The following is a 25,703-nucleotide window of genomic DNA, read 5'->3' on the forward strand; positions in this document are numbered from 1 at the left end:
ATTTTGCACGTGCTAACTTAACCCATTTTGAACGGGGCTAGAAAATGATTTCTTCATCAGATATTCAAGTCGTTGCTATGTTATGATTTCAATTTTAAATAAGTGTTTTTTAGACACTTTCTTTTGTAGCAATCCCAAAAGAAGGAAAGTATCTTTTGCTTTAAAATTGTTATTTTGAAATGTATCTTAAACAATAGTTCTTCACAAAATGGGTTAATTTGATTCTGGAGCTCAGCTCGATCAGCTGTGGCAAACTGGGAGGTGTCGAATTGGGAGGCGTTTTCGAAATACTTTTCCGACTTCCCTCCAGTGCAAGTGAAAATATTTTGCAGTTAAATTTAAATTAAGTACACGGGCCAGTGTGCGTGTGTGTGAGTGTGTTTATGTGGCTGCAACATTTGATGCGCGCCTTCCGTTGTAAATTTTCATCGTAGGTTGTCGGTGAGATGCCGCCGCCCGCAATGTTTGTGCAACAGCAACAGCAGCAACACATCGGCGACGGCAGCAACATTCTGTTCTTTTTTCAGCATTTTTTTTCAGCGTTTTTCAGTTTTTAGTAATTTAAAAATAAGTGCGCCGACGGCGGCCCCAAATAGCATCCGCAAAATGCAGCAGCAGCAGCATCGTCGTTCGTTTGCCGCTGGATGGCCACGTGTGTGTGTGCGGGACGGCGCACTGGTGGTGGTGAGTATCTGTGTGAGCAGCCCCAATCCGAAGCCAAACGAGAATCGCGTTCTGTTCTCGGGGCCTCCGGTCGGTCCGTGTGCGCTCGAGATAAACAAACTGCCAGTTCACTATCAATCAAATACCGGAAACAGCTGCTTTAGTTTTGCCATAGCCATTTGGCACACCAATACAGAGGCAGCCGAACACTCACACAGATACACTAGATCGGGGGAGAAAAGGGATCCTAAGTTATAGGGAAAAATAATACTACTCCTCGTAGCACCACATACTGTGGGATCAGTCGCTGTGTTCCTGGTAACCAGCAATGAAACACATGAAAGTTGTTATATTTTTTAGTATTATATGATTTTTTTTATTTTGTAGTTTTCAACGGAACATACATTCTAAAAACATTACATAAAGTTCTTCTGGTTCTCCAGGGCTTCGTAGTGAAAACCCCACATACTCGTCCTACTCAACGCGTCACTTTCTACTCAGTTTATTTTATTATAATGAAATGTACAAATAAAATAAATATTCATTATGCATAGCTTTTGTATGTATAGAGTGCCTTAAATATTAATATTTATCTTTATCGTTATCTTTATCATTATGCGTGTATAATTTTTCTGTTTTTGTTGTAGGTCTGCGCTTCTTGAATTTTCATTAACGGCTAGGCTTTAAGGAGTTTTTCCAGCTTTTAGTTTGTTTTTTGGGGTTTTTCTTTTTTCCTTTTTTGTTGCGTTTTTTTAGAAGTTAGGAGTTTTAAGCATAGTTTTCAGTGTGTATATCTAGGCGTATATATATAGTTATATATAGTACATATACAGATTACATATATAGCATATAGTAATGTGTTTTAGTGTTTAACATTAATCTTTAATTTACTTTTTTCGCTTGCTTCTTGCTTTTACGTGTATAAATTTGTTTTAAGTTGCTAATTTGCCACTGTTTTTGTTGTCATATTTCATATGGATATTCTATACAAAAAATGTTTGTTTGTTTGTTTGTATTTTGCTGCATTTAGATGTGGGTTTATCGTTACACTTAAGTTTTGCTTTGTTGTTTTTTGTTTTTCTATTATTTGGAATTTGCTTGCATTTTGTATCTCGCATTTCGCTTAAAAATTTCATCATATATACAATCTTGCTCACATTTTTGGGGCTGCTGGCTGGAAACACTACGAACCCACCGACCTATCTTCAACTATAAAATAAGTTCATAAGCAACCGATTTCGTTATCCCATATTTTCGCTCCTCAGATTTGTTCCGGCTTCGTAGTTGGTAAAGTAAACTAACTGACTTTTGGTTTGCAGTACATCTATATCGGTTTCTAAGCACATTTAGACTGGTCTAGGTTGCTCTAAATTTATCGAAAAGTTCGTCGCCCGCAACATACACACACATACATACACATATCAATTTTAAGATTTAAATTCGTAAAGTTCTAAAATATTTTTGTGTAATTTTCAGTTTTCGGTTTTTGTTTTGTTTCGTTTCTGTTCTTTCTACAACATCAAAAATGGACTGGACTTGGTATATATAATATTTGACTAATTTACGCCATTGAATATTTCTCTAAAAGTTCTCCCGTGTGTGTATATAGGTATATATAATATGGTGTTTTGTTACGCTTGCCCCAAATTGTTCAGTTTTTCAGTTTTGTATATGAAAATAATAAAAACTTTCGCCCGTTTACTTTACATTCGTGGAAAATTCATTGGAATTATTTGCATACAACTAGTTATGTTTATAAAGTAAGAATTTGACTTAGAAATTGAACGTTGAACTGAAGAGTTAGTTAAGCAAGTAAAACAAAATCAAATAATACAAAAAAATCGTTCGAAAAATAATTCCTAATCGCTTTCGTTTCGTCAGTTTTGTTTTCCACTCGTCGCCACTCGATTTGTTTTAAGCAAAAAATTATTTTTTAAATAACATTTCTAATAATTAATAATTATCTGTTTGCAGTCTTTGGTTATTTAATTTTTTCTTTCTTTCTTTCTTTCCTCTTTTTTTATATATCCTTTTAAATCATATATTAAATATTTTCCGTATATATATGGGGTATGTGTCCATGATCCAGCTTCCCATCTGTGCCGCAGGCTTTTTGCTCGGGTAAAAAACCGGGCACATGGAAAGGACCCTTAGTAGTCGGGACTGGAGTCCAGGAGCCGCTTCTCCGGGGTGAGGTCACCCTTTCGCAGTATGCTCCTGGCGGCACTGCATCCATGATCCATGGCCTTGCCATTGGCTTGGTTGAGTCCACCATCCGTCACGCCGCCGGAGAGGCTCACGCCGCCGCCCAGCCCACTGCCATTCACCCCAAGCGGCACTATGGGCAGCATGCTGCTGGTGGATCCAATGCTACCCACTCCGCCTCCGGATCCTGCTCCTCCTCCGCCGATGCCCTGACAGCGGCATCCCCGACCGGCGAACCTGCCGTAGCACTTCTCGCACAGCTTCATGCAGCCCCGCATGGGCCAGTAGAACCACAGGCAGGGCAGGAAGATCGACAGTGCTCCCAGCCAGCCCCATCTCTGGGTGCGCTTGTAGGGACCGCAGGAGCAGGGATTATCCACGCAGGGTGTGCCGTTGCCATCATCGCAGTCCAGGTCGTTGTCCCGGGCACAGTGATAGAACAGCGCCTTGGCGCAGCACAGGCAGGAGGCATAGTCGATGACCGACTCGGCGCTGCACAGACACGTCTTGTTGCACACCCACGTCTGGGGCAGCGGCCTGGGGCTCTGGCACTGCTCGCAGCGACAGCGACCGCATCGCGGACAGACGATGGGATTCAGCAGGCTGGGATCGCCGGCCATCACCAGGGGTCCTCCGTTGCCGCCGGCTCCGCCCGGTTGCAGCAGCTCCTCCAGCGCGTGCATGTGCTCCTTTTGCGTGGCGGGTGTCGGCTGCTTGGTGATGATGGGCTGGTTCAGACCGAGACCCAATCCCAATCCCAGGCCCATTCCCAGTCTGGGCGGTGCCGGCTGCTTCGAGGCGGGTGGTTTAGTGGTGCTATTTTGCAGGTGCGAATGTAGTAAGCCATCGGTGTGGTCGCTGCCAACGGACGTCGCCTGCGTCGTCGTCGCCAGTCGCGCATGTTGCTGGTGTTGCTGCTGCTGCAGATGCTGCTGCTGCTGTTGCTGCTGCTGCAGGTGCTGCTGTTGCTGCTGGTGTTGTTGCAGGTGCAGGTGCTGATTCCGCTGGGGCAGCAGCAACAGGTGGTGGGTGGTCGTCTGGCCATTATCCTGCTGGCCAGCCGGATGCTGCGAGCGCGTCGCATGTTGCAGCGGCGTGTCCACATACTCGTTGGTTAGCCTTTCGGATTCGGGTCGCGGTTGCGCCAGCGTGACGGGGGAGGCGGGCGGCTGGCCCAGAGCGTTGCTCGCCGGCTCAGCGCTTTGGAAATGACTAAGGAAGTTGTTGTTGATGCTGTTGTTGTTGTTGTTGCTGATGCTGATGCTGTTGACCAGCGGTACAGGTGCCGGCGGTCGACGTCTCGTGAAGCTGGACGACGAACCCGACACAGAACCCGAACCGGAGACACTAATGCCCGTCGCCGTAGTCGATGACGCCGTACTGCTGTTCCGGCTCAGACTGCTGGGACGCTGGGGCAGGAAGGTCAGATGGTGGATCTGGTAGTCGTCGAAGTCCGGCGATGCGGGTATTATCGATATCGTATTGTTGTTGCTCGCGGCGGCGCTAATACTAAGTTGCTGCTGTGAATTGTTGTTATGGATTGCTACGGGTGCTGCAGATGATGCTCCTGATGCTAGTGCGGATGCAGTTCCTCCTGCAGTATGATCGACACCACTCAACGTCGGCTCCGGCGCCCTTGGTCGATGCACGCGCGGTAATAACTTCGGGGGCCGGGGTGGCGCCAAGGGATCGCCGCCATTTCTGCGATCCATGTAGTGTTGTAACCAGGACTCCTCCCCCAGCTGCACTCCTCCACTCCTCCTCCGCTCCTCGCTCCACCTCGAGATCGAGATCGCTCCTCCACCTCGAGATCCGAGATCCTCAATGCCGTCGATCGTAGTTGCTGCGCCCGGACTCAGCTCGATTTGCCTTCATCCTTTTGCAGATTCAGACAGCTGCGATTGCTTTCTGCAAGTAAATGGAAATGAAATCATAAATTAGTTATTTATTTCATTTGCTGTATTTATATTTCTAGGCCAAATCCAACTGCGATAAAAAACGCCTAAAAGTAATCCACGTTTATTTATCGACCCCCAAATGGAAGTGCAAGAACGCCACGGATTGCTTTCTGCAGTTTTCGCAGCCACCGAAATGGCACGTAGATGGGTTCGCCATGCTTATGGATAAACTCAAAATAAATAGTGACCAGAAATAGTAGAAGTGGTCCGAGCGGTGCACGAGGGCGTGCCTCTGGGTCGGGTCCAAAGTGCCAGATGCTTTTGTTTGGATTAAAAGTGGATGGCTAGAAGTGAACTTTTCTTCGTCGACGCTTTTAATGTTTGTAATTAATTCCGCAGCTAGCAAACCAAAGTGAGAGAAGGTCGCGCGTCATATTTATTATACGTATACGTTATATACCAGATAAAGACCGTATTTTTTATCGGCATGACTTTTATGTAAACATCATAGGGCAACAGCACACACTGGCTTTATGATTATTATTATTATTATTATTTCGGTTCATAATGCTTGCGGGTTCAACGGAATCGGCGGGACATGATGTTTCGGAGATTGTGTTTCGTAGTTTCTAGGGAAACTGGGCCCGGCCCAAGCGCCAAATGTTTAAGATCAAATTGCTTACTTATGCTGGAGTCGAAAGAGCGTGTTTCGTAGTACTATGGGTTTTTTGTTTTTTATAATTTTTTTTTTGGGATCTACATGCGTTTGCGCCCTCGACTTTGCTAACCCCTATTATCTGCCTTAATTGCTTTCACCCCGCCAATCTGATTCAGCGGTTATATTGAAACAAAAATGTATTTTCGAAATTCCATTCAGCGTTCTCCTCTCGCTTTTCACATACGAGTATGTATTTCCGCTCCGTATGACGTAGGGCCATAAAAATAAATGGAATAACTTTCATAATTGTTCGATTTGGCATATCAGAAAGAAATTAGCGAGAATCTCGAATCATTTGAATCTCTACAATATGTATATTTGTATGTACAACCGATCGAGAGCGAAGAACGAAGCGAATGAATAAAGCAAATGATGCTAATTGAACTTTGACTGAGTACATTTTTTGGCGTTGATGATGATCATGTTAATTATGGCACGATCGCTATCGGCTCAAGCGAAATAAAGCATTTTTATGGCGAAACAACTGCAGTTTTATGGCATGTTCTTTTCGATTTATAGCGATGCAGCAGTTAATCTGGTCAACGCGGCGTATGAGTAATGCGATAGGCCGCGGACTTCGAAAGTCCCGCCAGACGTCGCGTTTAGATAAATATTTGTTTACACATAATTAAAGGCAACGAGGTGCCCCCTGGCAAATAAGGAAATACAGGAAATTAATAAATGGCATCTCTCGTCCATAAAAATTAATAAAAGAGCAAGCCAGCCAGACAGCTGAGGTCAAAATACTAGGAGCAAATCGAAATAAATAACATTCAGAGTAAATGCGAGTTAAACATTGTATTGCCTTTGTTTTCTAAATAATATTTCAATCTTTTTAATTGCCACTATTCATCTGACCACTGCTGTGCATGCAGCGATATCTAGCGATAAAAAGCCCAAAGAATTATTATTATTATTGTGCCGCATAAAAATTGTTTTTAGCGCCAACGAAAATTTCTACGCCCCAAAAGAAATAAATACAGAGAATCTACATACAGTACGTACATATATGCAGAGCTATATGTAGGTATGCGAGTGGGTTAAGTGTGTGTTTCTCGGTGGGTACGAAAATTAACACAAACGCCCACTTATTGACGTCATGTCCGGTACTCAAAAACAATTTTCGAGAATGATCACAATTGGGAAAAACAAAATAGAAAATCAACGAAAACACACGTCGTGTGAGGAGTGGAGGGGGGATGGGATGTGGGGCAGTGGCAGTAGCAGTGGATCGCCACTGATTGCCAATAAGAAAATCGCGGCACAGGTCCCTCCTCTTTATATATACTTGGCAATCGACTTTTTCGAGGCGGTGGGGGGTTGGTGGAAAATCTTTAAGCATCATCTCGATATTTTCCGCTCTTTGATATACGAAATTCTAGGTAGTAAACTATTTACCCGCCTTTTTAAGAATGAACTCTAAGGCGAAGAGCTTTGATGTTATGGAGATGATGGTCATCGTTCAATGGATGGCGTTCCAAATCGAAGTTGAGTTCATAATTATCCATAAATTCGTAAAAATCCTATTAAAAGGTGTAAATGCGGACCGTAAAGAACATATTCAAATTGCCCAATAAAAAATAAATAAACATAATTCAAAGTTTATTTTTTCTCTTTTTTTGCCGCTTGACGCACAGCCCAAAGTAATGCCAAGATTTCGATTTCATTCTTAAATTAATTGGGCACAGCAGATAGAATACAAAAACATTGTACGTAATTTCAAAACAATTTTGTTGCTCTTTTTTCGTTCACTCGCTTATTTTTAATTGCGCTAAAATTCTTTTTGCTCGCTGTTTCTTTTTTTTTATTTCTTATTTCGTATTTTTACGTTGGGCAAACTTTGACCTTGGATCGCTTGAATAAAAAATAAATTATTTCGCTGGCAGAGAGTGTGATTCAATGGCGCACGAAATGTGAAATGAAATGTGGCATTTGAAGCGTTTTCATTAATAAGTGAAAATACGAAGGGGGAGGGGGGGAGGCTAGGGGGACTGAAGGTCTTTGTCGCCCGGCTAATTCATTCAAACGATTCGAAGAGATTCGCCTTTGTTGGTTTGCGTTTGTTTGTCCGTTTGTCTGTTTGTTTGGCTGTTTGCGCAAACAAGTGTCACTGCCAGTTGCGATTTAAATAAAATTATTTAAGGCAGACAGACAGATCGACAACAACAATAACAATGCGAAGCGTTTTTATATAAAAATAAACCATGGCGAAAATCAAATGCGAAACTGGTTTGATTTCTTACTCTGGCCTGCCATTCTGGTTAATAAGCCGGCGAATAATGTAGTAACGTATGTATAATGTATCTGGCGACCGAGAAGTGCGATCTTTGGCTTATCAACGGCTACGTTTACCGTTCCAATTGTCAAATGAATTAATAAAAGTTATTGCCCAGCGAACAATGCCAGTATGACCCAATTAAATTACTCACAAAAAGTCCAGACAAAATTCGTTAATTGCTGTTTCTTATTTTTAAAAGGCCTGCTCAAGACAAAAGTAAACAAGGAAAATGGTTTTTTAAGCAGATGGTAAATTAAGTACAAAATGACATTATTTTTTAATCGCTCGCACGCGGCTATGAACTCTTTTCAGTAAGCCTACTTTGTGTTAATTTATTTTAGTGCTGATCTAGTGTTTATTCGAAACTAGCGTTTTTGAAACTGTCAGCAATGACGACACGAAAAGTACGAGTTGCAATTCATTCGATCATGTCTGGAAATCGTGCTTATACTTTAATTAGGTTTAAGACAATGTTTCAGCGTTCTTTCTGATTTATTTCATTTTTTGCTCCCATTACGATTTTGTGTCAAGTTCTGCCAGCGTAAAAATGATTATTATTTAGGGGTTTATTTTATATATGCATATCAGGGGCTTCAGCTTGGCATCGCCCTTTCAAACTGCACTTTTACAAATGTATGTATGTTTTTTTGAGTTCTGCTAAAAATATGTGCGGATACACACGCTCCGAGGGCAGACACACATGAGTAGATAACTGAAATGCGAAGAGCGACAGATGAAAAACCTACACAGGAAACGCTAATGACTGCAGGCAACTCGGAGGGCACAAAACGCGAATGAGAAAACTGAAACTGAAACGGGAATCGCTTGATGTTGCTGCTGCTGCTGATGCTGTTGCTGTTGCTGTTGCTGCTGCTGCCACGACAACAACACCAAGCAGCAGCCAGTCACAGAGCACAGATCATTAAACTATTTAAATGCCCAACCGACCATATGTTGCAGCCGCAGCAGCAGCATCAGCAGCAGCAGCAGCAACATCAGCTAATAGTTTTCAAAGCAAATGAGCAGCACATGTGGCAAAGGGCTCACGCACACCAGCTCAGCGGGCAGAGTGTGTGTGTGCGTGAGTGTGTGTTAATGATATATACACCAAAGTCGCCCTGAATGATAATTAACATAATGATGATGATGTTCATTCTTGTGTCTGGAATGGTTCGCTTCGGGTTTTCCTTACTTTTATAGAAATCATTGAAGCCAACTCTGGCTGAGATCGGTGTGGAGAGTGTGTGTGAGCTGGCTTGGAGTGGGGGGATTTCGAGGGGAGGAGAAGTCGAGAAGAAGCAAAAGATCAAATCACTAACAAATGAGCTGAGCCAAGAAGATGCCATCAAACTGGAGGCCCAGACAACGCTCGACGGCTCAGAGATGTCGCCAATGGGAACTGGTTCAGGGAATGGTAGTACCACTATAATTTGGGGTTTACTTAGTTCATGTTTATAAACAATTAAGAAAGTTTATAGAGAAGAAATTCAGCGGAATGCCTATCCTAATTGGTTAAAAATTTGAGAACTAAACACTTTTTTGTTTAAGTGCCTGTACCATCATGTAATAACTTAATAACTAAAGTTAAATAATATCAAACCAAAATAGTATTATAAGAGCCCATTGAGAACGAACTAGTTTCCGTAAAGTAATCCCCCCTGTTTTCCCTGCTCCGCGATGCTGGTCTGTTGTCTGGTCTGGTTTGATCTGGTCTAGAGGTCTAGAGATCGCGCGAAGGGGGAAGAGGCAGGAGGCGGAGAAGAAGCCCATAAACTACAAGTGATCGACCTTAAGATTTTCTCGGCCTGATTGTCTTCGTCCCGTCGGATCTGAGTTTTCTCTAGGCTATCGTATCGTATGGCATGGTGTGATGGTGTGGTGTGTGATGGTGTGTGCGTAAAGTAGGTAGATTTCAGGTAGAATTCGAATTCTCCGCCGTGCGTTGCAATGACTGAAGTGAGTTGCAGTTAAGTGGCAGCCAAAAAGGAAGCTGCAACATGTGTTGCCTCGCCATCTCACCATCCCACCATCTCGCCTCTCTTTCTGCCCCATCCAAAGGCGTAAGTGGTGTTCCATTGTGTGTTGCACCTTTTGTCCGGCCATGCACAACAGCAACAGCAACAGCAAACACACGGCAGCAACACTATTGCAACAGCAGCAACATCGGTCGAGATTCCGATACCCGCTCTTGTCTGGGGCCTTATAGAAACATCCAACAGATGTTTTCTATGTTTCATTGTGAAAAATTTTCTCTTTTTCCCAACTGCTTGCTTGTTTTTCCTTATCTAGCCGTCCCGCTCTTTGGCTGATTGCTCTCCTTTCATTTTGGATTTCTATTTCTCGGTTTTTTGCCTATCCTCCATTGTTGTACATGGTGCTCAATCGCCTGCATTCGCTTCATTCTTGAAAAGGTGCACTCGTAAATGGGGTATTATAACAGAACTGAATGATCGGGAAGTCGGGGGTTCGGTTGCCTCATCATTGCCAAGGAATGATATGTGGGATGATTTATTTGCTTTCGGGGCTCTGCGATTCAATGGATTCAGATTATGAAAACAAAAACAAGAAACTTCACCTAAATCATATATTTTTGTTTCGAATAAGAGTGTTTACTTTTCGTTAGCTGTATCTCACGGATTGCGTTCTTTAAAATCAGAATTCCGCCTCTAGTTTGGCAGATCTAACCCAAGTCACCAAGAGATCTTTTCCATTTTCCCACGCAGCAGAGACGACTTCCCTCCTCCCCACACACCCCATCATTTCCGTCGTCTGGCTTTATAATTTCGACATGATAATACAGTTACCTTCCTGCCGGAGATATCATGGCTATACCTATGTATGTATGCCCAACCTTCCTTCTCCGGATCCCCGAGCAACGCCCACACCTCGGTAGACGGCCCAACCCTCTCGAGAAACGCAAAAGTAGGGAATGCTGAATATAATGCTGGGCACAATGAAGGCAGGGCACAAGGCAGGGCGCACTAATAGAGCCATGAGATAGAGCATAGAGAGCATACACATAATTTTCTATATCTAATTTGCGTGTTCTATTCAAAAATTCCGTTCACATCCTTACACGCGCAAACGCCCACACAGAAGCTGGCAGAGACGTTGACTGCGCCGTCGACTGCACAGGCGACAGCTGGCTGAGTTTACATGTGTTGGTGAGTATCTGTGTGCGGCACACACGCACACACACATAGACAATGCTCATTGGCTTGGCCCGAAATGTGAAAAGACAACGAAACTAAATAAATAAGAATTGCACGGCAAACTCATGACATGCTGGTGATGACGTCAATGGCACTCACACACATGCACACGCACACGCACACAACGCCAGGTTGTCTGTCTCTGTGTCTGCTATATAAATTTCCCTGCTATTTATAGAGTCCTTGCCCCGAAATAGCAACAACAATTGGGTCCCCAATAGGCCCGCAAAAACCATCCCAATTCCACACAGCCCCCCCTCACATCCACATCCAACCAAGAAAAGAGACCCGAAATTGGCGAAAGGCAATGTAAACAACCTGACCCGCCCTAATGTACAACAACACAGATTCAGATTCACACACAAGCACTGGCACACGCACACCCCCCAAAAAGGAACATCCGCCCACTCACCCACACACAGACAGACCCACAGGCGCGAAGGCAAAGCCAAAGTTGATCAAAGAATGAGGGCCAAAAGTGCGTGACTTTGGCAGCAAACTTTTCTCAATGGCTAGAGATGTCAATACGAAAACCAAATTAAGGTACAGATACAAATTGAAATGTATCTTTATGTTGATATCAAACTACCTGTAAGATACAAAAACTTCAAACTTCAATAAACAATATGTTAGGTCAATAGTAGGCCATTAAAGTACATATTTGTTGCATAGTAAACTTTTAAGATAGTTTCCCCCAATTAAAACCCATCATTACACTTTGATTCGGCAACTTTATCGTGTCACGAACACACCCCCAAAACGCCAGACACACCAGCTAAAAGACAACCCAACCAACCACCAACCGCCCACAAAAGCCGCACAGATACACGCACTTGACTCGTCTGCCTCGCTCCTAATTTTCCTCATTTCCCTTGAAGCGTGGCAACCGAAATCTATTTTTAGCTCACCGATTTTCCAACGAAGCAAGCACAAGGCAGTGAACGAAAAATAGAAGCGGAAAGCCACAGCCTTATGCAGGCAGCTCCACTGCCCCACCTGTAACGCTCAGATAAGACTGACGGGGAAAACTGACGCTTAAAGTGTTTTTTTTCCCTCTTTTGGGCTTTGGGTGGACGAGCACGCCCACTGAAGGTCTCCAAGGAAGGCTGCGTGGGCGCGTCTTGAGGTCACCTACGCTCACACACACACACGCACATGAAGTCCTGGCCCACGCTCAGTTAGCTATTTTTGCCCTCACACGGCAGAAAGTGGGCAACCATTTTAGTTAGATGGTTAGAAGTTCACTAAGTATTAACTATTAGTATATATACATTCATATTAAAAACTTTTTAACAAGTAGCTGCGTTATCAAGCCATTAGGTCAGCGTAAAGGTCAAAGTAATTTACATATAATGACAAAGTAATACACTTAAATATTGAACTGATTTATTGGAAAATACAATTATCGCACTTTCTATAAACTGCTAACTCATGGTTTTTACTTCTTAGTAAGGCATTATTTCTCTCAGTGCATCCGCTCAGACTTTGCATATGAAGTGGGGATAAGAAGCGAGAGAAATGCCAGCATTTCGCATTTGTTTGGACGTGTCCAAGTTGTCACCTGCTGGTGGCAAAGGTCACGCCCAGGCAATTGCATTACGCTTCCAATTCAAAGGGCTGTCATAAGCAGTTGCCACCACCCAGCTCCAACCCCCATCCCGGCAAGAATCTCATCTTTGGCTTGCTTTATCCATGCTGCCTGCTCTGTCTGCATCTGCATCATCATCAGCATCAACATCTTTGGGTTTATCATAGGTTGTCGTCGTCAGCCATTCATTGACGACAATTCTAGCTGCGCACATATAGTGGATATATATGTATGTACATATATATATATATACTCTGGCTGTGTGCTTAGACCATTTCTATGGACGCTCGATTAATGAGCGTTTTGTATGCGTTGCTCGACCACCGCCTCGCCTTCTGGGTGGTCAGCCAGCCCAGCCCCCCGTCTCCGCCCCCTTCCCGAGATCCCAAAACTGAAGCCCATCTAAATCTGAAACCGAATCCAACAGCAATAGCAACAACAAACGGAAGTGAGCTAGGGGCGTGGGCTGATCTGGAGAATAGAAGGGGGTGCAGTTATTGTCTTAGTCTGCTAATGGAAAAGATTTGCTGGGAAAGTCTCGAAACGTAGTTAGAGCCATGAAAAAGAGCTTTGGTTGAATGTGTAGCAATATTTGTGGGTAAAAATAGTAATCGAATCTTTGAAGGTGATTAAAGACCAAGGAACTAACTAACTAAAGTGTAAATTCCAGTCTAGAAGTTAGCATATATTTCAATTGAAATGCAAAGCATACAACTGATTCGGTCAGCTCCATAAGTTTTATATTAATTGCTTTGCAGACCCATTAATTAATGATTAACCCACAAAAGAGTGGAAAGCGCATAGACCCTTTGAATTTACTTCGTAGTCTTCATAAATTCGCTAGTCGTCAGCTCTTTCAATTGCAGTTGTATGTTGGCCCCCACAACAAACACACTTGCTGCTGTTGTTGTTGTTGTCGGATTTATTTTTAAAAATTATAATTTTCAAAAATAAAAAGGCCAGTTTTCGCTGGCTTTTTTTCAGCGTCGGTGCGACGACAAAAATAATGAAAATCACATGTTTGCTTGCGGCATAAAAATGGTTGTTGGTTTTAGTTTTGTTTTTGGTTTTGGTTTTGGTTCTGGTTTTGTTTTTGTTTCTGCTGCTCCCAGTTGAGTTGAGTTCAGTTCGGTTCTTGTTGGGCTGTCATTTGGCGTTTTGCTTTGCTGGCAGCACAAACACATATCTTATAGATACTTTACTATATATGTGCTATGCCTATCTATCTGTATGGCATATCTGAAATCTCAACCCATTGAAGCGTGCGCCATTCCCTGCACCTGATTGTCCCCACCTTTCGTCGGGTAAAGTAAATGTTACATGGGCTGAAAATTTCGCCACTTGATCGGTTTGATATATGTAAATATATCTCATAGGTACATATCTTGTAGGTTGGTTATTGCCAGCACTCTGCAGTTGATTTTCTATGAGCCGTTGCTTCAATTATGTCGTCGGTTGTTGTCGTCAGAATCGTATGGTCTATAGCATATAGCCTATAGCATATATAGGATATACCCCGTGGCCCAGCGGATCTTGGCTGCCTTACATTTTGGTAACAGTTTCGCGATTATCTATTTTTAGGCTTGCGAATGCAATTAATTTGCTGTCATTTCGGCCTCTCGCTGTTGTTTGTGTAATTTTATTTTTGCCGACTATTCTTGATATATCCCAAATAAGACAGGGGAAGATATATGCATGGCATGGGTGTATATATATAGACAAGTTGCTATAAATCAGGTGCGCGGGGACGGGGGAGAAACTGATTAAAAGGCAAGTCCCCATACAAAGTTACAGGTGATCTACAAAGTTCCCTTGTCGAGCACAGAGACCTAGGTGTGTATATGGTATAGATATACCCCTCGGAAACCTTCACGACTTCCCCATCTATCCGTCCATCCGTCCATCCATCCATCCATCTATCTGGCTGTCTATTTGGCGTCTGCGTCATCAACGTCATTGTGGATCTTGTGGATGTGGTGCTTCGCTCTGTGTGTCTAGCTGTTTATTTAGCTAATAAAAATTAAGCATTTAATTTATTTATTCAGATATGTTTGTGTGCACATGTTTTTGGCAGAGGCGAAACGAAACCAAAAGAAATGAAGCCAACGCGAGAATTTCCTTCCATTATGAATGAAATTTGTATTTGTGTATTTTTGGCTATGACATAAATTCAGAGCACAATACCGAAACAGAACCCAGCAGCAGAGAAGGCCACTTAATTCGATTGGAAGTTGGTAAAATCGGTTAGATTGGTAGGAGATTGGTAAAAGCCCTACCGAAAAATCCAAAAAAGAAGGCGAGACGAGACCATCGATCAAAAAATGTTAACTTATCGGTTGAAAAGTTTTTACGCCTCTTTTATTTATTTTCTGCCTCTCGTTTCCGTTAGCCCCAAAAATTAACAGCCAGCAAAAAGTAAATAAACTTAAATATTTTTCGTCGGTTTATCAGTCCTCTCCGCCTCGTCTGATTTTTTAAGCGTGTGTCAGCGTGAAAAAGAAAGCAAAAGCCAAAGCATGAGCACAGACCCCAAAAAGAAAAAAAGAATATAAACGAAAAAACGAGCCTAATACCTGGGGGTCTTCGTCTTATCGAGTCACCTAAAAAGTATCGATGACGAAACTGTCTCACCTCACGCTCTTTTCTAGATTAAACCCCTCGAAAGAGTGTTTAAAAATAGAGTAGAAAAACACGCTCAAGTGTCCAAAGGTTTGCCCCACACATCACATAAATACAGAAAGTGTACGCCGGAAAAAGTGGGCAACTGATTAGAAGGTTTAGCTAAAGTCAGTCAGTCGTCAGTCGACTGATTTGTGAATGGAATTCTCTGTGGAACTCAACCGGCTGTGATCGATGGATCGATCGATCGCATCACATAGCATAGCATCCCATCGAATCAAATCGGATTGGATGGGATCGAGTGGGCATTATCACTCGATCGATCGGTGGGCAACAATGAAACAACTTTATAAATTCACATTCTAGAATTTCTCCGCGGATGCAAACCGAATCGGAGAGCAATTTATTTTCAATAAAAACTGATATACTCGTACTCCTGCGTGTGTGTGAGCACATTCGCCGGATTGGGATTATCTGTCTGGTCCGATCAGTAAATACCGATGGGAGACGAGGCCAGACAAACAAACAACTTGAAATGTCAGTTAAACATTTTGTTCGGCAGGCGCGAAATAATACAATACGAATAAAAAACTAATAAAATAAAAAACAAGGAAAATTTATTTGATTTTACTTTGACAGTTAGTGCATTTATATATATTTATTTTTAGCACACTCGGATGAGAGATCAAAGCGATTCTATCTATAGAACGTTTTGTATTCTTCAATGAAATTCAAGAGGGCAGTGAAAAAACAGTATGAATTATAGCGTAAGAAATGAAATTAAATAAAAATTACTTTCATTGATTGGTTGTACTGTGATTAAACATTAAATATTAATAGACCTACCAACACCTTAAATAGATTTTAATGCTCATTTTCCTGTGATGTTTTCAAAAACACGATTATTTTCAATACTAATTCTTCCTGATTTCCGATCACTACCTATGTATGTATGTTCATTTTCGAGAAAAACATGTCACGATGCAGTCATAAATTAATCAGATATTCGCATGGAATAAACATATACACCAATTATTTCTATCAAGAACTGTGCATTTCCTGGCAATCCATTTGGCCGAAGGTTGGACGCCAAAACGTGATTAACTGAAATTGCAGCAATCGCTCGGCTATACGGCTCTATGGCTATATGCTTCTATGTATTCGAGATCTGGGAGATATATGCCCAGATATCTTGGCAGCTGTGGGGGCGAACTTACATTGATTTTCAAAAGCAATCCGTGGTACAAATTCCGTAATTAATCACCGTAGATGTGAGTTGAAAGTGTTGTGTAATCCTTAATTTTCGAGAAGTATCCAAAATGATGAATTCGTTTCTTTTGGGTGTAATCCAAAGGCGATTTGGAGAGGGGGGCTCTTCAGATGCTTACTCGCGATCGCGACTGCTGGTTTTAATTTAGCATTTATTAAAGGTGATTTTTCGCTTTGCTTTCTTTCGCATTTCATTCACAAAAGTAAATTTAATTAACACAAAAACGACGCCGGCGACGATGTTTGATTTTGTTATTATTTTTGCCAGCCGCGTATTTTTATATATTCGCTGGGTTTTGGTTTGGTTTTTGGTTTTTGGCGTGCCAAAAAAATAATAATAATCAACTTGGCGACCGGCGGTAGTGTTGTTGTGGTTGTTGCTTTTGTTGGTGGAGCAGCGAAGCTGGCGTCGCACAATCACACACAGATACACCAACACACCGAGAGCGGGGCCACGTCGTCGCCTATGTGTGCGTGTGTGTGCGAGCGGCGAATGTATCTGTGTATCTCGTTGCTGCGTGTGTGTGCGTCGTTGTCTTGAGTAAAAAATATTTTTATGCAATTTTATATATGTACGTATATATAGATTTATAAAAATATTTGTGTGCGCGAGAGACTGTTGTTGTTTGATTTTGTATTTGCTGTATTTTTATATTTTTTTTACTTTTTCCCAACACGTTTTGTATTTGATTGGCTTGAGTTGACTTTTTTTTGTTTTTTAAATAGACGTTGTTGATTTTCTTCGAGCAATTTGCATTTTTAGGCACATGATTTCCATTGGAAGCGATTGGTTGGTTGGCTTGGTTAACTATTTCTATTTCTATTTCCCAAAAATAAACACTCACTTTTCACCACACACAATATTTTCAAGTGATTGCTTGTTTTATATATATTCAATATATATCTGCGGGTTGTTTAGCGCGTTCTGGTAGTGAATTGTTTTGTTTAGCAGGTTATTGTTGCTCGATTTGCTTAATGATTTGGTTGCTTCGAAAAAAAATGTTGTAGTTATACAAAAAAGTGGCTTGCTTTTTGAGGAAATCGGAAAGACAGCGAACGCGGCAATCGCGGCAACCGCTCGTCACGAGGTTTTGAAGCGAAATGAGCCGCGGTCGTTTTAGTGCGACGTTCCCTCTGTTAGCCGCCTGTTAGCGCGCTGTTGACTCAAAAAGAGCCCGCTGTTAACTCACGGCGAAAAACTGTGAGAGAGGCGGCAAATTCGAACAGCGATCACTTTTTCCTCTTTTTTGCTTTAATTGAACGAAATTTTTCATTCTCAAAATGTTTGGATGTGTGTGAGAGAGCATTTGCTGAATGGGCGTTTTACTGGCGTTTTTGAAGGGGCTTTCAAGGTTTTACCCGATGCGATTCCAGTCGAAAATCTGTAGATTCATTTAAAAATATTTTATTTGCCAAAAATTAGCAAAGGAAACCCTTTTAAAAGGCTAAAAAACAAGCACAGGAAATGCTAGCGGCGAATTTGACTCACTCACACACGCTCGCACTCAAAGCAAACTCAGGCGAATGTATCTGTGTCATTCTCTCTCACTCGCGGGGCGAATTCAGCTCTTGCGACTATTCGTACTAAAAACCAACCGGACGTTGCCGCCCCTGGCCCCCCATAGCCCCCCCTCTCGACCACCACTGGTCCCCAAAGCCTCGCCCCCCTCTCCCACCGCCCATTTGTATCTGTGTGCCTTGGTGTGTTTGTGTAAAAAACGGAAATTGAAAATATGCCAACTTGTAGGCGCGCTCGCTCGTTTTCAAGGGGTTTTATTTCGGGAGGGGGGTGCATGGGGGTCGTGGCGAATTCATGCCAGTTTCTTTTTCATTCATTTAAATTTAAATGCAAACAGCGAACGGCTCGCAGCGCAAACAAACAACAGAGCAAAGGCAAAGCCAACAACAGCGAATGCGGCAAATACAGCAAATACAGGCAAAGCCAAGCGACAGCTGGGCCCCCCGCAATGTGCGAGCCCCTCGGCGACCCCCACGCCGCAGCCTCTGGCTGCTACCCACCATTAACCCTTTTGAGGCACACAATGTATTTTCTAAAATTAAAATTTTAATTTGTAACTATTTGTTACTATAAAGCAACTTTCCATCGTTTTAAGCCCCAGTATTTTCTATTCTTCTTACTAGCTAAATGCATATATTGAAATCATTGCGAAAGAATGCTATTTTCTATGAATATTTTCAGTTAAAAGTAGTAGGCTTCAATGGGTTAAGCAGCTGGATTGCCTACGCTGCGAATCCCCGATCCAAACAAGTTTTCCACGAATGGGTGTGCTGTCGTCGTCGCTTTTCCGGCCGTTGCGTGCATAAACTGGGTAATTTTCCCCGTCGCCAATTTGCCAATCACCTCTCGGCTCCGCTCATTTTCCATACTATCTGCGTTTTTCCCTCAATGAAATTTTCCTCTGGCATGTTTTCACTAGATCTGCAGCAGCATGAACAACAATTAATGTACAACCGCCATAAAAACGACGTTTGCCTTCTATTATATGGTTTAAAAACGTGGTTTTTTTTTTTTAATTAATATAACATTATAATATTGTACAAAAAGGATGGTATTATTTATATTGGTTAATAGAGAAACAATTTTAAGTTGGATAAAAATGTATACAAAATACAAGTGACGCCGACTGCGCTGCCGACTTCGTCGCGTTGGCTGACAATATGAATGAAAATTACGCACACACAGTGAGAGCGAAAGAGAGAGAGGCGAGAAAGTTGGGGAAAAACTCAAGATGTTTTTCCATGTGTGTGTTTCGGTTTCCAGCCATTCAGATGGTGCGAGTGTGTGTGTACGTTGCATGAGGTAAGCATAAGATGTTGTGCCCACGTGTGTCCATGTGTGCGTGGAAATGCTTCGCTCAGGTGGGACGAAGGTGCCAAATCATTCACACCAAAAGGTCACAGCCCTGCCAAAAAACACTAAAAAATCTGAAACTATTTTTAAAAATTTCCCTTCTAAGTTAAACATTACGAGAAAGTTTCTCTGAATTTTTAAAACCCAAATTTAAATAGTATTTTTACAATTCCAGATGATTCTTCCACATATTTCCACTAATTCTAAACTGCTGACATATCATAAAACAAAGCCCATGATATCAACAACTCATAGCTCTTGAGTATGAATGATGTTGAAAAAGCAAATGCAACAACACAACTGGCTGTTGTTGTTTTCCCCAGTAGTTGTTGCTCTCGGGCAGAGTTGCCATAAATAAGATACACGATTGAGCGGCGCGTGCGGCTTCAAGCTCGACAACTCTGGTTGGAAGCCTCCAACTCAAAACCAGTAGCACTTTTCTGAGAGAAAAATGTGAAAAATAAAATAAAATCGCATGGGTGTTGTCTAATAAGCCAAGTTTCGCGCTTGGGGATCGGAATTCGAAGATAAGCTTGAACTTTCCCAAAAATGGGGAAGTGGATGGGTTCATTTTTTCTTCTTTTACTTTTTGTTACTATGGGGCGTAGTATCTGTAGAATACAAAATAAATAAATGGCATATTCCAAATGGGCACAGATACATGCAAATTTCTCGCTCACATAAAAATATCCCAATTTCAACTCTTTTGAGAGAACACTTCGCCGCACGGCGAATTCGCAAGTGGCCTCTCACCGATACAGATACGAATGCAGCGACAGATACAGATACAGATACATTCGCCTGCCGTTCGGCTTCGCTTCGTTTCGTTTCGCTTCGTCTTTTTTATGAATGAAATGAACGGGCCCCGATTATAATGAATGGAATTGGAGGTCTGCCCGACGCTCTGCCGGCCTCGTGGGCAAACACAAAATTGCCTTTTGCCTCTCTGACTTTGCAAATTAAATATATTGTTCATCTTTCATTTTTTCGATTTACCCATATATTTTCATCGAATATTGGTTAGCGTGCAATTTTTTAGTCCATTGCTTAAGGCGGTTACATATTTACTGGATGTCTTCGCCGCAGACGAGTCGTCGCCATAAATCAGCGTTACAATACGGAAAAAATACACCGTATATGGCAATTTTTTCGACCAGACTTTTGACACTGACTGGCATCAGTGGCGTAGGTGTGGTTTTTGTGCCCAAAACCCTCAAAAGCAAACCAAATAAACTTTAAAAATTTTGGTAAAATTATTTATAAATTTTAAAAGCCTGCTAAGGGCAAACCAAATTATTTATGTTTGCTAAATTTATACGATATATTGATATTACATGAACAATTTCTCAATATAATATACATTAGCTTGTTCAATAAATAATAAGTTTTATTTCCGAATCGAGATTTGTTATACGCCACTGTTTGACATAATTAAGTCTTGACAAAATTCCAGCCATCCTATGTGGGCGTCCCACATTTGGACAGATCTAGTCACAAAAACTAAGCAAAAATCAAACGGAGATGGGAAAAAAGAAACATTTACATAACACGCCTCATTTGAAGCAAGTTGCTCAGGTTTTCCCCCAGTTGTGCCCCAAACATGGCCGGTTGAATTGGGCCGGTCCGTATGTAAATCGAATTTTACCCCATCTAGAGAAACCCACTTTCTACGCACTGAGCAAATTTCCTCCAGAACAACAGCATTTCGAGTATCTGTATCTGAAAGATAAGAATTAGGGTTTATCATCGCCTGAGTCACGGAGCTAACTCGTGACTTGACCAAATGCAAAACAATAAACAGTTTTGGCATTGTCTTTGTTGTTTACCAATATTGATAATACCGGCGGTAAATATTTATTATAGTGGGAAATGTATTTCCTTGAAAAGATTTCCGTAGAATGTTTACAACAATAGCGCCTTAAAAGTAAGTGAACAATTATAGATAATTTTGGGGTTAGATTAAGTGAATAGTTCTTGTAAACAATTTTCCCCACAATCGATCATGAAGAATGTATTAATAAATTGGTAGATAACTGACTGGCATTAGAAGAATGAAAAAAAGATATGTTACAAAGAACCCTCAAGTAAGATATAACCCAAATAAGTAAGTCTAAGTATAAGTCCATGTATCTGTGACTAAACAATGTTACCCAGCGGAAGCCGCTTGTTTTAAATATGATAAAATATTGAAGAAATTTCAGCATGAATTGTCACATGGCATATAATGACATACTTTTGCCGAGCAGAATGCATATTTAAGTTACTTCCAAATTCGTCAAAGTAGGCTCGAAATCGAATTCCGAAGTGGAAGTGGCGGCTTTCCCTCCCGTCGGAGCTTTGCATATCATTGGCCGTCGGAACCCCCACATGAAAAACTATCTGAGAGTTGTGTTTATTTTTTATGTCTTCTCTCTATCAATATTTTAGCTAAACAAATTTGTGACAAACGCAAAATGACGATGGCAACGCCAACTCGCTTCCGTTGCGATCGATAAAGTGAAAAAGTGGTATAAATGCACTAAAGAAAATACTTTTACCAAATGAACATGAAAATACGTTGTATTTTGTTTAGAAAATATATAATATTCTAATGTTTAAAAAATTGTGAAACGCATCAATTTAATGTGAAGTAATAACTTCTGAATCTTCAAAAAACAATTGGATAGGTGCAGTTTGTAATTAGAAACTAGATTATTAGATTATATATTGTATTTTGTAGTACATTAAGATATATTCCAATCAAACACTTTCTACTAAGCTATTATTTTTACCGGTGCAAAATGCGAAAGAAAAGAGGGGCCGAGTTGAGATCCGAGAAAAGCCCACAACTGAAATTGGAACGCATAGCTCATATTTTGGATTTGAGTAGTTGGGGCCACGAAGGCGGGGGAGTTGCCCATGCCCACATGGCCTGGCCTATTCATAATTATATTGGAGGAGCCCCAGCCCCCGGAACCACCTTAAATGGAGCTCCACATGTATATGCGTATGCAGCGTGAGCCAAAAACTGGACACTCCGGCGGAAGCCATTTATGGCAAAAAAAAAAAATTAATACAAATAAGATAAAAAAAACCATTGGCACACCCGAGTCCAAAAATGCGAGAGGCACAGGGCCCAGAGGATCGGTTCGAATCGGATCGATATCGATGGCATAGTCCGTGGAATGCCAATGCAAAGCAGAAGGCGAAGGACTGAGGATTTGGGAGGCTGGAGGAGTCAACGGCGCAGACCAGTAGCCACATCCGCTGTCAAGTCTTTTGGGAAATTAACGCAGTTATTCACGCAATTATGTTACGCGACCGACCCGAAGAAAAGGTCTCCGACAGGCCCAGCCCAACCCAGAGCCAAAAAAATAAAATTAAAATAAGAAACCCAGGAGAGCTCACTCGCAGGGAATTGGAATTCCTGCGACGATCAGCATGAAATGTGCGCATTAGTCTTGGTCAACGCCAGTCCCAAAGACAGAGCTAATTGAACGGTACAGATTCAGCGAAACCTTAACCCTCTGGGTATCCTAGGGGTTTTAAGGGAACTCCAAAATGCTTTGGTTTTACCCAAAGTCATATAGGAACAGACCAAGACCTTGCATTAAAATATATACTTCTTATGACTTCTTCAACCATTAAAGGACTTACAAATAAGTGGGACTGCAATTCTTTGATAATTCCCTTTCTATAACAAAATAAGTGTATACATTTATATCCAAATTTAACATTAAAATCCTAATAAATAAACATAGAAATATATATAGAACTACATAATGTTGCAAAATGGGTTAAGTTTTTAAAATTCTTGCTGAGCCGCAGCCTCCATGTGAGCTGGCATAAAAGGCCAAAGTGTGTCTCAGCTTTCAGCCTTCAGTCCGATCTTGATTTCGCGTCATTATGATTCGCATACAGATTATACAAATTTCGAAAAAAGATATATATTCGGAGGGTAGGGTCTGGTTGGTCTTCATGTTTATGAGACATCTGCAGACAAACGCAGCGGGTAGCCGGCGAACGAAAACACGATCTCCATCCTCATCAGCCAAACCAATTTCATTTCGAGATTCGTTCAGCTGTCGGTATTTGTGGGCTACTGTTTCGAATTTTTCAAAGTCGCCAAATAATTTTAATGATCTGGCACAGCGAACAAAGTACTAAATTAACTTAAGAGCCTTCTTCCATTCACTTCGCCCCACTCTTCCCCCCACTTGGGGCAGTGAAAATGATTTATGGCATTCCAGAAAGCCTAAGCTCTAAGGCTCAAGATTGAGATTTGCTTTTTAGGTAGGAAAAAAAAGGGTACAGATAACAAATTTTTAAAATTAAGATCTATCAGACTATCGATTAAATTTTATTCTTTTACTTGTAAAATAAAGCTCAAGCTATAGTAGGATGTTGTTCATAATTGTATTAGCTCATCTGTTTGATTAAAGAAACAATGTAACGACTTTATTTTTATCGAGCTGATCTAGTTTTTTTCATAATATTGACTAGTATAAACTTCAAAACTTTTACAGAAATTTTATTCCCAATTCCTATAAATTATAAAATTCAGATAAATGAACATTGTAAAATACATTTTTTATGTCCTTGACAAGTCCTCGATAAGATCTCTTGCATAAAAATCACTGCATATAAATGACTTTTAATGTCTTTCCAACTGATGAGCACTGGCCACTTAACCTTTGGGTGACTTTTAGCACTCAAGAGAAGAACAAAAAGTCAAGATCCAAAGTTCCAATTGACAATGTGAATGACTTGAGACATTTAAGTGTTCTTCGACTGCGAAGGTATATTGATAGAGATGGACAAGGGACAAGGAAGCTACTCACCGGCGAAGGGAAGTTGCTTGATGGATGGGTTCTGGTTAAAAGTTTTCCTCGGCTCGGTAGACTCGATTGCAGATAATGCGGATAATTTGATTAGAGATTTTTTTGGCTCGGTGCAGCTCGCCTTTGTTCGTTCTGGTTCTTGGGGTTGATTGAGTTGTTTTGTTTTTCTGGTGGCAACTGTACTCAACGAGCTGCCTTGGTTAATTGATTAATAGCACGATTAATTTGTAATAAAGTTAAACAGGCTTACACTACGTGTGCTTATGTTATTTTAATGGGATAGTTTACTATTGTTAATTATTGTTAATTATTTAAAAAACGCGCACTTTTACTTGGATTCACTAAAATTACGCATACGCCGTGTGCGCATCTATTAATCGCTAATTGCGTTGTGTCTTTGAACATACAACTGTATATATATCGGGTATATATATTTGGTAAATAGTTTTGCAAGCACAAGTTCTCGGAGATTGCACGTTGAATGCAGCCTGACTATCGTCCAGTGACTGAGCCAATGTTGCACGACTTTTGCATCGGAGCTGCAGCCTCAGCCGAAGATTGCCGATAGGATCTCGTCCTGGAGGGGAAGCCCATTCGTTCGGCCGAAGGCCCCAAAATCCGAAACACGAAACGAAACTGCGTGGGCTTCGTGCGGCATTCGTATTGTTTTCCGATTTCGGCTTTTGCTGCAGGACTAATCCTGGCTCCTGGCTGCTGGTTGCTCCTGTTCCCAGCTCCTGGCTCCCAGTTCCCTCCATTTGCATGGCCATCCAGCCCCCACCAATTGCCTACCAACCCACCAGCCACCCTCCACCCAACATCCTGGCCTCGGTGGCGCGGCCAATGAGCACTCGGCTTTCAAGGTCGTCCGTTTGACGGCCATTTTGAATGCACCGCCACGTTCAATGGCCGCCCACTCACACACGCCTGCATTTCCTGGCCCAATGAGCTGGGCTCTGGCCCACTCAGTTGCCTTGGCAACGACCTTCGGTAGGCGTCGCCTCGACATTGGCCATGGCAGTGAATTTCCACTTGGGGGTTGTTGCAATTACCCCCAAGGTCGTCCGTCGTCCGTCAGCTGTTCGGCCAGGGTTGCCCTGCCTCCTGAAGGCGGGCTTATTTGAAAATTAGCCAACACCCTCTGCACCGCTCCCAAAGTAAAATCGAACAGCACACTCAAAGCTCATTTCGTTTACTGCCCCATAAATTAATCAGTGAAAACAATAAAGATTTCAATATTATTTCCAACGACATCCGGTCGAATGCGGCACCAAATTTGGCGGAAAGCAGCCACTTCGCCGAGCTCCACATATGGGCGGTACGCATCACAATATCTCTACATATATATTTGTATACATATATATAAGGAACATCAAAAGCTAAAGTCTAACAAGAAAGCTGAGTGAGCTAAATTGGAATCCAAAACGAATTTGGATTACTTTTTTCGGCGCTAAGAAAAGTTATTTTGGGATGGGTTGAGTTGAGTAAGATACTTTTTGAATAGTATTAAATAATAAAATATTTATTATATTTTAGATACCTCCCATGAAACAAAATAACT

At 41.7% G+C, this 25,703-nt stretch overlaps 1 protein-coding gene across 2 annotated transcripts; it reads right to left on the minus strand.

The window, feature by feature from the left end:
• Positions 1 to 1,013: 1,013 nt before the first annotated feature.
• LOC27207400 (protein sprouty) lies at positions 1,014 to 24,636 on the minus strand. 2 transcript variants are annotated; one of them, XM_016183087.3, is made up of 2 exons: positions 24,143 to 24,636; positions 1,014 to 4,776 (listed from the first exon to the last, which is right to left on the minus strand). In XM_016183087.3, exon 2 carries the CDS (start codon positions 4,578 to 4,580, stop codon positions 2,814 to 2,816), a length of 1,767 nt encoding a protein of 588 aa, XP_016030235.1. In that variant the 5' UTR covers positions 4,581 to 4,776; positions 24,143 to 24,636; the 3' UTR covers positions 1,014 to 2,813. The 2 variants fall into 2 exon arrangements, with proteins under 2 accessions (XP_016030235.1, XP_016030236.1); XM_016183088.3 differs by lacking the exon at positions 24,143 to 24,636 and adding an exon at positions 16,399 to 17,575.
• Positions 24,637 to 25,703: the final 1,067 nt, after the last annotated feature.

Source organism: Drosophila simulans, chromosome 3L, assembly GCF_016746395.2.
Source record: "Drosophila simulans strain w501 chromosome 3L, Prin_Dsim_3.1, whole genome shotgun sequence".
NCBI classification, from domain to species: Eukaryota; Metazoa; Arthropoda; class Insecta; order Diptera; family Drosophilidae; genus Drosophila; species Drosophila simulans.